This window comes from Gallinula chloropus (assembly GCF_964237585.1).
Source record: "Gallinula chloropus genome assembly, chromosome: 5".
NCBI lineage: Eukaryota > Metazoa > Chordata > Aves > Gruiformes > Rallidae > Gallinula > Gallinula chloropus.
Window position 1 is genome coordinate 67179876 of NC_140090.1, and position 15031 is coordinate 67194906.

At 61.0% G+C, this 15031-nt stretch overlaps 1 protein-coding gene across 4 annotated transcripts in view; it reads left to right on the forward strand.

Moving 5' to 3' along the window:
* Window positions 1–340: 340 nt before the first annotated feature.
* The window catches only part of KCNIP2 (potassium voltage-gated channel interacting protein 2), a gene marked incomplete at both ends in the record, with an annotated part of 43848 nt that continues 29157 nt past the window's right edge, over window positions 341–15031 (forward strand). For all 4 annotated transcript variants that reach the window (XM_084265646.1, XM_084265647.1, XM_084265649.1 and 1 more), the window contains one exon: window positions 341–413. In XM_084265646.1, coding sequence (XP_084121772.1) covers window positions 341–413 — 73 coding nt within the window. The remainder of the gene's footprint in view (window positions 414–15031) is intronic.

The window sequence follows — 15031 nt, forward strand, 5'->3', positions numbered from 1 at the left end:
CCCGGCCGTGCCTCAGTTTCCCCGCGGCGACGCGGCGCAGGGCGGCGGGGCCGGGCCGGCGGCTCCCGGGAGGAGGCGGGGAAGGACGGGGAGGGAGGGAGGGGGCGGCCGTGCCCAGCCCCGGCGGTGGCGGCGGGGAACGGGGCGGCTGCGCGCTCCTGCCTGCCGTACCGAGCCGTGCCGAGCCCAGCTCCCCGACACCGCCGGCCCCTTCCCGCTGCCGCGGTGAGTGCCGCGGGCGGCGGGGCAGGGGGAGGCGGCGGGCGCGGGCCCCCCCTGCCCGGCGGCGGAGCCCGTGCGCCCCGTCGCCGCTGCCCCCGCCGCTCGGCGGGGCGGGAAGATGCGGAGCAAGAGCAGGAAGGAGAGCTTGTCCGACTCCCGCGACCTGGACGGCTCCTACGACCAGCTGACGGGTGAGTGCCGCCCGCCGGGGAAGGTGCAGCAGCCGCTCGGGACCAGGGCGCGGGGGCGGCCCCGGCCACCCCGACCCTACGCCGGGCACCCCGGGCACCTCGGCCCTCCCGCTTCCAGACCCGGCTGAGCCCCAGCCCCCTGCCCGCCCCGCTTCGCCGCACGCCTTGCCCGGGGACGATGGGGGGTGGGGGGGACATGGGCGGCCGCGACCCCGGCGCTGGAGCAGGGGGACAGTCCCGGCCCCTGGGCGGGGATGCTCTGGGGTGTGGGGCAGACTGGGGTCGGTCCAAGCTTGGCGGAGGTTGGTCCGAGGCAGGTTTGCAGGGAAAGGCCCCCGCTGAGGGGTGGGATGCTTGCATTGCTTTTGGTCACCCCCAAGCTCACCCTCCCTCTCTGCTTCTTCCGAGTCTCTCAGGGCTCCAGGGTTTGGCGCTGGGCTCTCTCCGCCATGCCTTGGATCCCCCACTGCACCCTGGGGTGGCACGGCAGCACCCTGGCAGCACCCTGGCAGCAGGTTCCCCCGCTCAGCAAGCCCCAGCACCACCACAGACCCTGGTGTGTTCTCCACCTGTCACCCGGCATCCCTCAGAGCATCTCCAGAGATGCTCTGTCCCTGGGACAGGGTGGCCATGGGACAGGGAGGTCAAATATGACCCAGCTATGACCCCATTGTGTCCCTCTCCATTCTTTGTTCCAGTGGGGAATCGTCTGGCTTCCCACATCCCACCACAGCATCCATCCACCCATCGCACCTCAGCCCCACTCTCTGGTAGCAAAGCAGCTGGGCTGGGGCTGACGCCCCTCCCTCCCCACACGCTCTCCCTAGATCAGGCCAAACCCCGTCCCCTTCCAGGGTCTTTGTCACAGCAGCAGCGAAATGGGGCAGCAGCTCCCGCTTGCCTCCCGGGACCCACGACAGAGCCAAACCTGTCCATAGCCCGTGGTATTGGGTGCCCTCGTGCCGCAGGCACCGGGCTGTGTGCACAGGCGGCTCCCTGGAGTCCCGGTGATGCTTTTCCTGCCACGGTCTGGAGTGTGTTTCAGGCTTTGCTCTGAAGTTTCGAGGAGGCGGTGGTGGTAGCAGGGCAGGAGCCCCGCTCTGCTTCCCTGAGCAGCCCCACGCATGGGGAACGCTGCTTGCTGCCTGCCCAAACGTGCTGCAGGGAAGATATTTTTGAGCTGTGTAGGAACTTGGAACCCACACACAACTTTTGGTTTCTCCGGTAACTTTAAAATGCCCATATGGGTTTAAATCAAACCTAGGTTAAAAATAAATCCCAGTCTCTCCAAGGCTGAGACCTTTTATGCCTGGGTTTACCTCCGAGCCAGGCGTTCAGCAGGAACCTGGGCGGAGGGGAGCCATGCTGCTGTACCAGCCCCCTGCCCACGGGGATGAGGCTGCTGGGAATAAGGCTGGAAATGTCTGCCCAGCGTGGAAAACGGAGGCCCCAGGAGGACACGTCACTCCTTTTCCACCACCATCGTGTCGCTGACCTGGTGGGGCAGAGCTGCTGGTAGCACCAGCTGCAGAGATGGAGCTGGTGGTGGCGGCACCGATTTCCCCGCGTCGGCTGGATGCGCTGAAGCCATCCCTCCCTGTGGAGGGAAAGTTGTTTTTCTCCCAGAAAGAGTGTGGAAGTGATGCAGACAGGAGAGGAGAGGATGCAGACTTAGATCTAGGGAGGCTTTTATAGCTCAGGCCCCTGCCTGCTAACCTGACCCAGGCTCTCCCAGTTCCCTGGGGATGCAGTGACAAGCTGGGACACCCATGGGGCTCTACTGAAGCCCTGGAGTGGAGCTGGCAGTGCCAGCATGGACACTGCAGGTGGGAGGGCTCCTGCCAGCACCCACTGTTTGGTAGCTCAGCCCTGCCTGGGGACAAACATGGGCAATTTGGGGTGTTCCTGCAGCCTTGGGTACCCCACCCACCAGGGTCTGGGGAACAACTGACATGGAAGAGCTTTTAACCAAGAGATGATTTGATGTCAGACGGTGTGACAGCCCCATGGCAGCACAGGCAATCGCTGATGTGCACAGGGACAGCAGCCAGTCTTGCTGCCTCCCCATCACTCCCCAAAACCAGCAAGACCCCCCCACCTATGCATACCCTGGGAAGGGTTAGCAATACTCCCTTCAAAAGAAAATAAGAGGGACTTCAAGGGAAGCAGGACCCCCGGCTGTGCACAGGGTTAGAATCACCCCCAACCCCCCCTTTTCCCTGGCAGCACATTGATTTGTAAATTCAAAGAGCTGCTCTAAATGGGGGTGCAGTGAGAGCCCCCCACGCACCATGGCATCCCCAGGGATACCCAGCTGCCCCAGTCCCCGGCCAGAGCAGCCGTGGGCTGTGCGGGCGCGCGGCACGTGGACGTGTGTGTGAGGCGAGCGCCCGAGTGAAGGAGGGAATGAAGGCTGCGAGCGGCAGGCAGAGCCAGCGCCGGCTCCGTGTGCCGGGGGAAAGCCGGGGCCCACTCAGCCTGTGCCTGGCCCCGGCGTGGCGGTGCGGGGTGAGGGCAGGAACAGGCTGTGCCGGGGTGCTGAGCCCGGGGCTGGGCGCCAGCCTGGGCGTTAGAGAGGAATGTTTGGGTTACGCCACGAGGAATTAAACGGGTCCATTTCTGGGATATTTAGATGACGCTAGCGAGAAATAAAAGCCATCCATAAATTACATTATTCCTCAGCCCTCTAATGACAGGCGCGATTAGTGTGCAAGCAGAGCCCGCAGCCAGTGCCTCGGGACAGCTCTGGACATGGCCCTCCCTGTGGGAGACACGGGAGCCCGGTCCCACTTTGGCCTCAGGAGCGCAGGTACCACTTCCCCAGCCCCAAATCCTGTCAGCCTGAGAGGGAGGGGGGGATTGGAGGTGGCTTTCCCTCCTGCACTCCGAAGGGTGCGTGGGCAGTGGGGCTGCCCCAGCCCCAGGTGGGGAGCAGGGGTGGGTGGCCCAGGGCCACCTCGTGGGATGAGCCCATCCCACCTCGTGCTACATCCTGCAAGTGGGATGTGGTGTGCCAGCATGAGATAGGCACCCGGGCTCTTTGGGGTGGGTCAACCCCCCCCCCCCCCCCCCCCGCTATGTTTTTGGAAGGATGAGGGATTCACCTCCAGGGCTACTGGTTCCCCAGAGGGGGTTAAGAGGCTCACTTTTCACACCCACTTTTTCACCCCTCTTTCTCCTTCCCATTATCACGTTGTGGGGTCTCAAGCAGCAGCTTTGCTCCACCCCAAAGGCAGCCACAGGGTGTGCAGTGGGTGACCGACTGCTACAGAGATCACCTGCCAGAGCTTTGGGACCCTCCTGCCTTCCCAGACACGGCTGATGGGTGGGCACTCCCCAACCCATATCACTTTTAGCAGCCCACCTGTGAGCTGAGAACCGCAGGTACAGGTGCAGTGGCAGCGCAGCCTCTGGCCGAGCTCCCCTCCCCATCTGGAGGGAGGGGGTTTCAGAGGCATCTCTCCCGATGGCAGGAAGGAACGAGAGACGGTCTGAGCTGTTCCCCACAGACACCCTGAAGGGAGGATGGGTTAGTGGGGTTGGCAGGAGGACAGCGGGAGCCCGGCTCTGGTCTCTGCTGGGGGCTAAAGCCCAGGAGCTGTGCCCAGGGATGTGTCTGCCGCTGGCAGGGACCAGGCGATGGGCAGATCTAGGGCTGCGCCAGGGGCTTGTTCTGCTGCCAGCAAACCCAGCAGCTCAGCTGCGGCTGCTCACAGTCCCTGACCAGCCAGGCAGGAGGGACATCTCCACGAGCTCGCTGTCCTATAGGACTTCCACCTCCAAGGGGCATAATTCATTTCCCAGGGTGTGAAGGGAGTGCCAGTGCTAACCTCTCCCAAATCATTTCCTAGGGTGTGCAGGGGGAAGCGCTGGGGTCTGCAGCTGGAGGATGGAGTGATGGGGCTGATGGGGTGGGAGCCAGGGCAGGAGGCAGGCAGGGCCAGCTGGGCTGCGAGTGTGGGGTGGATCCTGGGGGACACACACTGAGATGGGGACTCTGCCTGAGACCGTGGCTGTGCCTCATCTGCACCCAGAACAAAGCTCCTTCTCCTGCCCAGTCACTTCCCGAGCAGTGCAGGAGCACCCCTGGGTGCTCAGCACTGCCCAGGCAGGTCTGGCTGGGCCAGGTGTGGCACCCCTGTGCCCAGCAGCACCCATGGGGCAGCCCCTCCTCCGACAAGCAGCCCCACGGAGGGATGACACACCCCGACGTCCTTTCCCTGGGGTGTCTGGCCATTGGGAAGTGAGCCTGCTGCCTGTCCCCCTGCTCCCCTGCTAACCTGCCTCCTCTGCGCTGCTGCTGCTGCCCCACGCATCCCCCGCTTCTGCTTGCCACTCTTGCTCCGTGCCCTGGCAACGAGGCTGGGCTGGAAGCTGGGCTGACCCTCAGGCCAGGTCCCCAAGCTCCCCAGGAGGCTCCCAGTCAGGGTGGGGCACGGTGGGGGAATGGGTTCCCATGGGGTCCCCTCTGTACCAAAGCGCCCTGCCCTCGACGGATGCTGCATCTTCCCGGGGGTGAGGGGAGCGTTGCCTGATTCTGCCTCATCTCTGTCTGCTGTCTCCCCCTCTCTGGCATCTGTACCCCTCTCCCTTGTCCCTCTTTGCTGTCCTGGCTTGTCTGCAGCCCTTCAGTTCTGATGAATCCCCTCTCATGGGGTGTTGTAGCCTCTCCCAACCAGAGGCTGAGATCCCAGGGGTCCCTGCCAAGGTGGATGCTGCCCGGAGCCCACGCCGGGGCTGTGCCACGCGTGGGGCAGGGGACGCAGGGGTGATGCTGCTGGGTACCGCTGCCTGTGGGCAGGTTGAATTTTGCAGGTGGAGAGGCTGGAACTGAGGTTTTGGCAGCTGCTGCTGCATCCCCGCAGGCAGAGGGAGGTCGGAGCCCGCGGGGAATTGGTGGCACAGGATTAATTGACAGGAAGTTCGTGGGTTTCAGTCGGGGTGGTTAAACGGCTGATTTCTGCAGATGCTAATGCATAATTCATGGGCTGTCGCAACTTCGGCCAAGGTGTACAGCTCCTGCCGGCGATGCGTGGGCAGGGAGGGGTTTGCTCCTTCACCATCTCTGCGTCCAGGCGCCGAGGAGAGGTTTTTTTCCCTGCAGCTGGCAGTGTTGTGGCCAGGAAAGGTGTTGGTGCTGCTTTCCTGCTGTGTGCTGTGCTGGGGCCGGTTGCCCTCAGAGCTTTGGGAGTCAGAACAGGAGGAGGTTTGGGAGGGTGAGCAGAGCTCGTCCCTGGAGCTAGCTCTGGTTTCCACCAGGCCATACTGGGTCAGTACATCCAGGCTGGGGCTGAGCCTCATGCCCTTGCCTTGCAGCCAGGGTGTCGGAGGAGGGTCGTGCCAGCCCTGAAGGACAGGGGAGACCCCACTAGTGGATCTGCCCTCCCCTCCATCACTGGCTCTGCTCATTAGTGGTGTTTTCATTAGGAGAAGTGGTTTGGTTTTGTTTAAGCCAAATTGCTGTGCTTGGGAGATGATAAATCCATCTGCTGGCAAATCGCTCTCCTGCCGCCGGGATGGATCCCGGCCCTGGGCTTTAATCGCGCTGCAGATGAATGAGCCTCTGGTGAAATGAATCTCCCTGTCGTGCCCCGTTGGGGGAGGCTGAGCCAGGCAGGCTGCCTTCCTGATGCCACGGTGAGGGGCTCTGGCTTGGGGTGGGGGATCAAAATCCTCTGCTGAGGGGGTTGCAAAACCCTGGGGATGGTTATTGCTGAGCAAGTGAGCTGCTGGGGCTGGTGCAAAGGGCTCTCCTGGGGACAAAGAGGGACAGAGGCCCCTTTCCATAGGGCAGGGGCTGCCAGGGGGTTCAGGGGTCCTGTTCAACCCACCGTCCATGCTAGGATGCTCTGCCGGCAGCTGGGGCTGGGTGGGTACCCTGCTGTGGGGGTGAGCGGCAGGACAGCACATGGGCCAGGACTGGGGATGGGATGCAGGGGATGGAGTGGCCCTGCTCCCAGCAATAACCTGCCAAAAGCAGTTTGCAGAAGGTCTGTGGCAGCAGGGCCATGCTGGGTGGGAGGCTCTTACTGGGGTCCTCCCATCCCCAAGCTGCTGTAGCTCTGGCTGCTTCTGGCTTTTAAGTAAATTTTTCTTCTGCTTCAAAGGGAAATGGGTGGTGCAGAGCCCAGGGAGTGGTGTGAGTAATTAGCTTGTTTGGAGACAGAGCTCTGCGGGACGGAGCTGGGGGCAGGACGGCTGCTGCGTTCAACAGGAGCTGACAGGGATGGGGGAGGGAAGGGGGGCCTGCTGTCTTTCCTGCCTCTGAATTTGGGTCTTCTTCAATGTTTTCTCTCTGGTCCAGACAGGGAGAGACTCCTACAAACACCCTGGGCAGGGACGCTATACTGTGCATGCCCAAGGTCCCGTGGCATCGTGCCTCTCCTGACTGTGCCTGACAGCAGCCCCAGGGCTAAGCTCTGTCTGGCTCCAGGTGACTCCAGCACTGTTTTGGCAGAGCCACTTTGCTTTTGAACACATCATGTCAGGGATCCCTTCTGTTCAGGCAGTCCTCCCAAACCCAGGACAGTGTTAGTGTCACTGCTGGGGGCTCTGGGGTGTGCCAAGAAGGTCAGTGTCTCATCCACGCTGCTCCTGCTTGCCCCATCTGGGGACATCGGGGGCCTGAGGATGCTGAGTTCCAGGGGATGTACAAGCAGGTCCACCAGCTCTAAACAGGGCTGCTTAGAGCCTGGCTGTACCTGGGACAAACTGGTGGCTTTGTCCTGCATAGGAGGGAGCGGTGTGGGCTCTGGCTGACCCACAGAGAGGTCCAGTGGGGCCGATGGGGTGCTGCAGAAGCAGAGTTGTTTGCAGGCAGGCAGGGGATGCTCAGACACTCAAGGGCTGGTGTGAGGTTGGCATTGGCGATGGATGGCTTTGCCTGTGGTCCCTTTCCCAGTAGCAGGTAAGAAACAGTGATGGAGTGACTAACTCATGCTAGTGGTGTGAATCCACTGACCTAGCTCTGCCCTGCAGAGATGGAGAGACGGACCAGCCAGGATGGGACCCCCATGGGCTGTCCCTGTGAGCCACCAGCCGTGGCAGTGGGGTTACTTCTGGGAAGGGGCTCAGCAGTCTGCAGCAGAGGGCAGGGGTCAATCCCATCACTGAGGCTCTGCGGGGCAGGAAGTGGTACCCAGCTCCTGGCTGCAGGCGCTGACCCCAGCAGCAGGACTGGGATGCACTGGCTCCCTTAACTGCCCTCTGCCCATTGCAGAAAAGTGATTTTCAGGGATGGAGCATCAGTGATGGTCTGGACAGCACCTGACTCACAAGGAAGAGAGTTTCCAGGGTTTTCCCCTTGGCAGAGCTGGGGCGGGTCCAGCCCAGGAATGCAGGGAAGCACTAGCAAACTCCTGCACCGGTGGGTCACCCTCAGTTGCAGCAGGAGCCTGGCTGCTCTCACAGGGTTCCTACAGCTCAGCCAGCCACGGTGTGGTGAAGTGAGACTCGGGCTGCTCACTAACGAGATTAGATGGGTGAGCCACTGCTCCTGGCCCCTTTGGTTAATCGCTGCTTCCTAGATTTAATTTTTTAAAATTGCATTGCTTACAGAAAGCCCCTGAATGGGTTTAGAGGCAATAATCCACCAGTCCCTCCGTCACTGCAAGGGTCCCCTGGGGCTACTTGACAGTGGGCTGTTGAAGTCCTTGGTGTGTCTGCACGTGTCTCTGGTGTCCCCAGGAGGTGGCTGGCTGGGCTGGCCAGGCCTTGATGACTCTTGATTTACTCTGGGAGAAAATATAGATGAATTTTTAATGGTCTGATTTAGCGAAGCCTCCAGGAGGTGATGGAGGAGAGGATCAGACACCAGGCGCTGCGCTGCAGCCCTGGTGCTGAGTCCCCTTTGCCCCCCACTCCTGCCCAAGAGCCATGGCAGGCAGCTGCCCACCCTGCACATTGGGCTGTGCTCCTAGGGGCACGTTGGATTTGGGGGAATCCGCTGGTAAGGCACAGCACCCTCAGCTCTGTCTGTACCTGCATGGGGGTCTCAGTTCCTCTCCTGACCCCGGAGTGTGGGGGTACAGCCACTGGTGACAGGTTTTGGGGTCGCAGCACAGGTTAGCAAATGGGTTGCAGGGCTTGGGCAGTGCAGCAAGGGATGCTGTAATACGCTGTGCTTACAACTGATCCCAGCATCCCTTGGGGACATCTCAACCCTCTCCTGGGTGGTGGGACCTGCCCTCAAACACCTCTTTCTTTCCCCCTTGACTCTCTTTTCCAGAAGTCACATCTTCTGAGCCCAGCCCCTGCCCGGTGCTGCTTGCACTGACCCAAACAAATTTCCCCCAGTGCCTGCCCTCCCTGCTTGCCTCCCCTCCCCTCCGCCGTGCGAAATGAGTCACTCCCAGGCACCGGGAATCATTCATGTCATTCCCCCCTTTGCCGCAAAGTCATTAATGCGAGTGGAATAATTTGTTGCGTAACGGAGAGGCTCAGCGGGAGCGGCGGGTGACGCCTGGCCCTGGGCTCCCCACCACCCCAGCCACCGCTGTCCTGGGAGAAGGCAGCTCCGTGGGAGGATCCCAGGTCTTGCTGGGGTTGTTGCCCGTGGTCACAGTGTGCAGGCAGCGATGGTGTCGGCTCCCTGAGACTTTTCCCCCAAAAACCCACTGAATCCTGCCAGGACCCCAGCTGGGTGGGATGGAGGTGTTTGGTGCGGCCTCAGCATCTGCTCCCCCTTGCATAGCTCCTCCAAATGTGACTTAACCCAGCTGCTCCACAGTGACAGGGGCAAGAAGAGTCCCCTGCATTGATCAGGGTGTGTTCTGTCACACCCTGCACCCCTGCCACGTCGCTGCCTCGTACCACGTGCTGCTCGGGCTCCTCTGAGCTCCCCAAGCCATGGGGTCACAGCCACTTCCCCCTGGCAGTCAAATCCCTCACGGCTTTATGCTTCAGAGCTGAGGACCCCAAAAAGCCTGGGTGGGGGTGCAGGCTGTGTGGGATCGTGCGTGGCTCAGGGCCCTGCAGCCCTGAAAGGCAGCCCTGGGACTCACAGTGAGGTCCTGGCTGACCGTTGCTGGCAGTAGCCAACCTGTGTGCAGGGTGCAAACCCAGGGCTCCCTCCTGGGGACCTCACAGCCTCCCACACAGGGGACTGGTTGGAGTTTGGAGCGCTCCCTGCCCTCACCCACCCCAGCTCAGGACTGCGGATGCTGAGAGCCCCGGCCCAAGTGATGCTGGCCGAGGCTGTGGCAGATCCAGTCTCTCCCACGCACAGGGAGAGGGGAGAAGGACAGGGAAGAGCCCTTTCATCTCTAAAAGGCATCATGGAGGCTGCCCCCCGCCCAGGGTTAATTTCCTTCTATCCCACGCTCGGCCAGGCATTAAAGATGCTGCAACAGGAGAGGGGGAGCCTAAGAGGATTGGGCTGAGAGCAGGAGGATTTAGAGAAGGGATGTGGCTGGGGGCTGCACAGGGGCCGGCAGCATCCCACAGCGCCGGGTGGGTAGGAGGGAGGAGGCAGCCATGCACCCCTCGGGACCGAGGCACCCCGGTGTGTCCCAGCCACGACTGTGGTAGTACCCAGGGGCTCCCACCAACCCCTGGAAGGGGTGGGGAGGACACAGGGCTGCTGGGCTGGGAGGGGGCTGTGTGCTGCTTGCTTGCAGCGTGGCCGTGCCCCGTGCGCTGTTTGTTTTCTCAGCCCGCCCTGCTGTAATTACAACCTGCTGTCACTCTCCAGATAATACATCTTTCCTTTTATCACTGCTTAATTAAATAACTGTGGGGAAGTGAGGGGCTGGTAACCCCTTGTTTCCTGGCATGAAAGGTCTCTCAGGGCTGGGTCAGGCGGGCTGTGCCCTGGCTCAGGGTGGGAGGGGGGGGCACGGGTGAGAGCAGGGTGTGTGCATACCCCTGAGAGGAATGGAGTGCTGGTTTTGTTGTTCTCTGGCACAGACGCTTCCAGGCCATCCCTCAGGAGGTGCTCTGGACACAATTGCTGTCACCCTGTATGTAATTCTCCCCTCTGAGCCGTGCCCACTGTCAGGCTGGGAGGTGGGTGTAGGCAGGGTGCCTGCTGCTAGGCCAGCCGCCTTTGCCCCTGATTAGTTGGTGCTAACGAGTGTCCCTGGCAGCTGCTGCTGGGTCAGTGAACTCCAGCTGAGTATCTCTCAGGCACTCCCCCTGTGAGAGTAGATGCAGGGCTCCTGCTTCCTGCTCTGCAGAGCATCCTCAGTTGTGCCTCTGCTGCTCAGCGTGGAGGTGGGTCCCTCTGTTCTCTCTCTGCCCTTTCCCTCATCCCTTTGCTGTGTCTCCACCTTTGCCTCTTCCCCTGGTGTGAAGGACCCAGGATGCCAGCTTGGGTACCAGCCATGTTGCCCCTACAGGTACTGCCCCTGTGCCTTGCTCATCCGGGTGCCCCATTCTCCCCACCCCAGCAACCCCACAGAGGTGCTGTAGCACCAGTAACGGTGTCTGTTATGGCATCTTCAGGGGCAGGATGTGGCCTTGTTTAAAAACGCGTGGGCTGGGGCAGTGGGAGCAATCCCCTGGGCACTGCCTGTCCCTCTGTGATGGGCTGGGGAAAGGTCTGCCCTGACAGGATTTCCATCTGACAAAGCACTGCACCAAGCTGCAGCAGGGCAGCCCAGGCCGGGTGGGGTTGATGAACATCTCCAGACTGCTGGCAAGCCCTGAGGTTTGTGTTTGCCTGCAGTGAGGAACCAGGGCTCTGTGCACTGGCGTTGAGATGTACAACACGTGTGGCTGGGGTACCCTTGACAATGTTCCCTGCTTGGGGACTGGTCTCCTGGAGCTGCGGGCAGCCCTGGGTGTCAGGGGGGCTGGCTTGGAAGTGATTGGTTGGGGGATGGAGAGATTTTGGGGGCACTATGGATGGGGCTTTGTGGCAGGATGCTGTGGGGAGAGGAGCTCCCTGACCTCATAGGGGCTGCATGCAGGCAGGGGAGTGTGGGGTGACCTGCAGGCTCAGGGCAGTTCTCCTGGTGTGCTGCCTCTCCTCACTAGCTGTCCTTCTGCCTGCCCTGGATTTGCAGTCCAGGAGTTGCTGTGCACAGATCAAAGCCTGGGGGCATCTCTCATCTCGCCTTACCTGGGACCTGCCTGCCCCCCAGCCCAGAGTACAGGGGGATTTGGAGGTAATCCTGGCAGAGAGGATCCTTCTGGCTAATTATAGCAGAGCCTCTCGCTTCATGGGAACCACGGCGAATTGTCCCTCGAGCCCAGGCAGCGATGGTACAAATCTGCTGCTAATTAGACTTGAAAGTCCTCCCGTGAGCTCAGGCGCAGGATGGATATTTGATTATTAACATATTTATTTCTGAGCTTCTCAGCAGGTCTTGCACTGGGAGGCTGTAGTGTCGTTGTGTCTGTGTGTCATGTGTCCCCCCACAATCCCATTTACTTCTTTCAGGAGTGCTTGGGGGCTCTGGGGAAGGGTTAGCTGTTCAGTATGCTCATTTTGGGAGGTGTCCCACCAAGGTGTGTGTTAAAGACCCCTTGCTGATGCTGGGGAGATCCCAGGTGGGAGCACAGTTCCCAGGCTCTGCTCTGTACCTCCCACCAGCCCCTCTTCTGGGCAGGATGCTCCTGACCCTCGTGCCCAGGTGGGCACCCAGGGATGTCTTTACCCACCTGCTCTCAGGCCCATTGGCTCCAGGCACTAGGTAGGCAGCAGGAGGGGTGAGAAAAACCCAGTGGCCCGGAGCTGGTGCTGAGCACCACGGCCCAACACAAAGCTGCCTGCCACGGCACCCCCAGGGAGAGCATCCCTCCCTCCAGCAGAGGCAGACGAACTGTGATGGAAACACTGCCTCTGAAACAACCGAAAATAGCTTTCCTGTCCCCAAAATGTCAGTTTAAAAAGGCAGTCTCTGGGGCCCCCCGCCGGGCTGGCAGTGGGCTGAATGTGTGCCCTGGAGATGCCAGGTGGGTGGCCCTGCTACCCCATGGGGCAGGGAGTGCTGGGCAGAGAGCCAGAGGACTCAGCCATCACTCAAAGTACAAGTGGGGAGAGGGTCGGTGCTGGCATGGGGAGCCATCAGCCTGGCTGTGCAGCATCTGGAGTTGAGGCTGGAGAAAGACATAGGTGGGCTGCAGGCTGCTGGCGTGGCAGTGCTGAGCTTGTGTGCCCCCCCTGCCCTAAGCCCTTCAGGTCCCCTAGCCAGGTTGTCATCTTTGCAGGGGTTTCAGGGCAGTACCAGGAGCTGTTGGCATGGGAATGGGCAAGGAGCTGTGGGTCAGAACCCCAGCTGCATCTGCACCACTGCTTTGCTCTCCCTCCCTGCCTCATCGCTGCATCTCCCTGTGCGGGCAGGCTCTGCGCTGGGGAGCAAGGGACAGGCACCTTGCCGCAGCACTTGAAGTTATTAATAGCAGTAAACATGCTCAGTGCCTTCAAGGCAAGCCCATTTTGGGGGAGATTCCTGCCGTTTGAAGTATGTTTCCCCTCCCTGGGATCCCTTGGGTGCCTTATCTCCCTCTCCCAGCTGTGCAGCACGTGCCAGAGCCCTTGGATAAGCCACCGTGCTAATAGCCTTTCCCGTGCCACTCAGCCCGGCAGCTCCTGGCTGGGTGGTGGAGGGTGCCCCGCTGCCTGGCCCACAGGCAGCCCCACGCTGCCTGCACAGGTGGGAGCTGAGAGCCCATCCCAGCCCTCCTCCACTGTTTCCTCCTGTCACCATGCTGAGCTGGAGCTGTCGGCGGCCGCGCGAGTGCTGATTGCAAGGAAATTAGCCTGGTGCCATCTCCCGTTTATCGGAACCAAACCTGTGCGTGACTGCACGGGGATCGTTCATTTGTCACCGTCACTGTGGCTCGGTGTGGGGCGGTGAGCGTGATGAGGCTGGAGAGGAGCCTGCCAGGGGGGACAGGCAGCAGCCTGCTGGGATCCCAAGGGCTGTGCCCTCCCCTGGAGCAGATTTGGGAGCAGGGCTGGCATCACTTGTGGCCAGGCTGTGATTTTTTCGCAGACACATGGTTCAGGAGACCCTGGTGAGACTTGGAGTGGCAGCTGGGACAGGCCTGGGGATGCAGAGCTGTGTGCTGGGGATGGAATCCCTGCTGTTACTCATGTGGTGCGATGGGAAAGGAGCGGGTGGGTATCCAAGGGGCAGAACTATGTCAACTCAGGTAAGGAGATGCTGTGGCTGTGTTGTGCCCTGGTGCAGGCTGTGCATCCCCAAGCAGTGATGTCCCTGCTTGTGAAGGCTGTGCTACTTAGAGGTCCCAGGGTCTGTGCTGCCCCACTGCCTGGTATATCCTGGGTGCCCCCTCTGCTGCTGTGTATTGCAGACCCAAGAAGCTCAGAAACGGCCCCAGATGCCCCAGGCAGGCTGTGCTCTCCTTGCTTGCCAGTGGGGTCTCCACATGTCAGTCCTGTAACTGGGGCTGGGCTCAGCTCTGAGCTCTTTCTTCCCCATGCCTTGGTTTCCCTGCAGATGTTGGTGCTGGTTTTTGCCCTCCCTTTGCAGGGCATGGAGATTCTTGGGGTGCTCCCCAGAAGCCTGGGTGGGGGTAATGGAGTCCATCTTCCCTGCCTTCCCCTTCTCCCTGATGCCTGCTACCCTGTGTGTGGGGTGATGAATTATTCAGCCCCAGTGGGCAGGGGGTGTCTGCGTCCATCTCGTGATGCCAGTGGGGCCGATCTGCTGCCGAGCACAGAGAGCTTTTCTGTGTAAATCCCTGAAATATTTAGCAGAACTGGCTTTAAAAATGCAACTTGGGAGGAGCTAGTGCCTTGGTGTAACTGGGCGGGCTGGGGCCCACCATGGGTGATGGTGGGGGTGAAGGACACACCGGGGTGGTTCCTGGGGAGGTCTGTCCCCAATCTTTGCCCCGCACTTACCACCCTAGTTGCTGGTGGGACTTGTGTTTGTCCATCCAATCACCCATCCGTTGGGTCTTTCTGCTTGTCTCTGCCATGAGACCATGGCGGGGAGTGGGGTGCCCCTTCCCTTTCCCTGCACTGCAGGGGTGCTTTTTGGAACTAAATGCTGGCTGGGGCACATCCCAGTCCCTGTCCCGTGCTGCCCATGGCCTGCTGTGTGCCGGCTGCTGTCAGGTCAGTGCTGGGGGACTGGTGCACAGGGCTGGGCCAGGCTCCTTCCCTGGCAGCTCCTTCCCGAGCAGACGGATCATGCCACATGCATTTTTCACAAGATCCATCGCCTGGGAATGAGCCGAGCTGTCGCCGCAGGTTTGTGATCAAAGCCAGACATGTCCTGGCAGCCCGGGAGGAGGGTGGCCCTGCATGCCACCCCTCTCCATCACACAGCTGATGTACGCTGCGTTTACCCTGGCTGATCAGTTTGGGGAGCTGGTGGTGTTGCAGGTGTGTCACCCTTGCATCTCTGAGGGTACTGGGCTGGCCAGTGTCCTTTCCAGCACAGCATGGCAGTTCCTGAATCAAGCATCTAAGGATGGAGACAGCTACAGCACAAAGCTCCTGTTTGGCTTTTTGCACAGCCCTACACACTGAAATTGCACCTTCTGCTGGGAGTCAGAGTGAGCTGGGCTTGCTGGCAGGCAGAGTGAGGTAGGACAGGGTTTCTGCTTGTCCTGGGATGTGTTTTGGGCCAGGTTCACAGGGAAGCAAGAGAAGGTAGGGGATTCAGGGAGCTGTACTGGTTCAGGATGGGGAGCCAGCT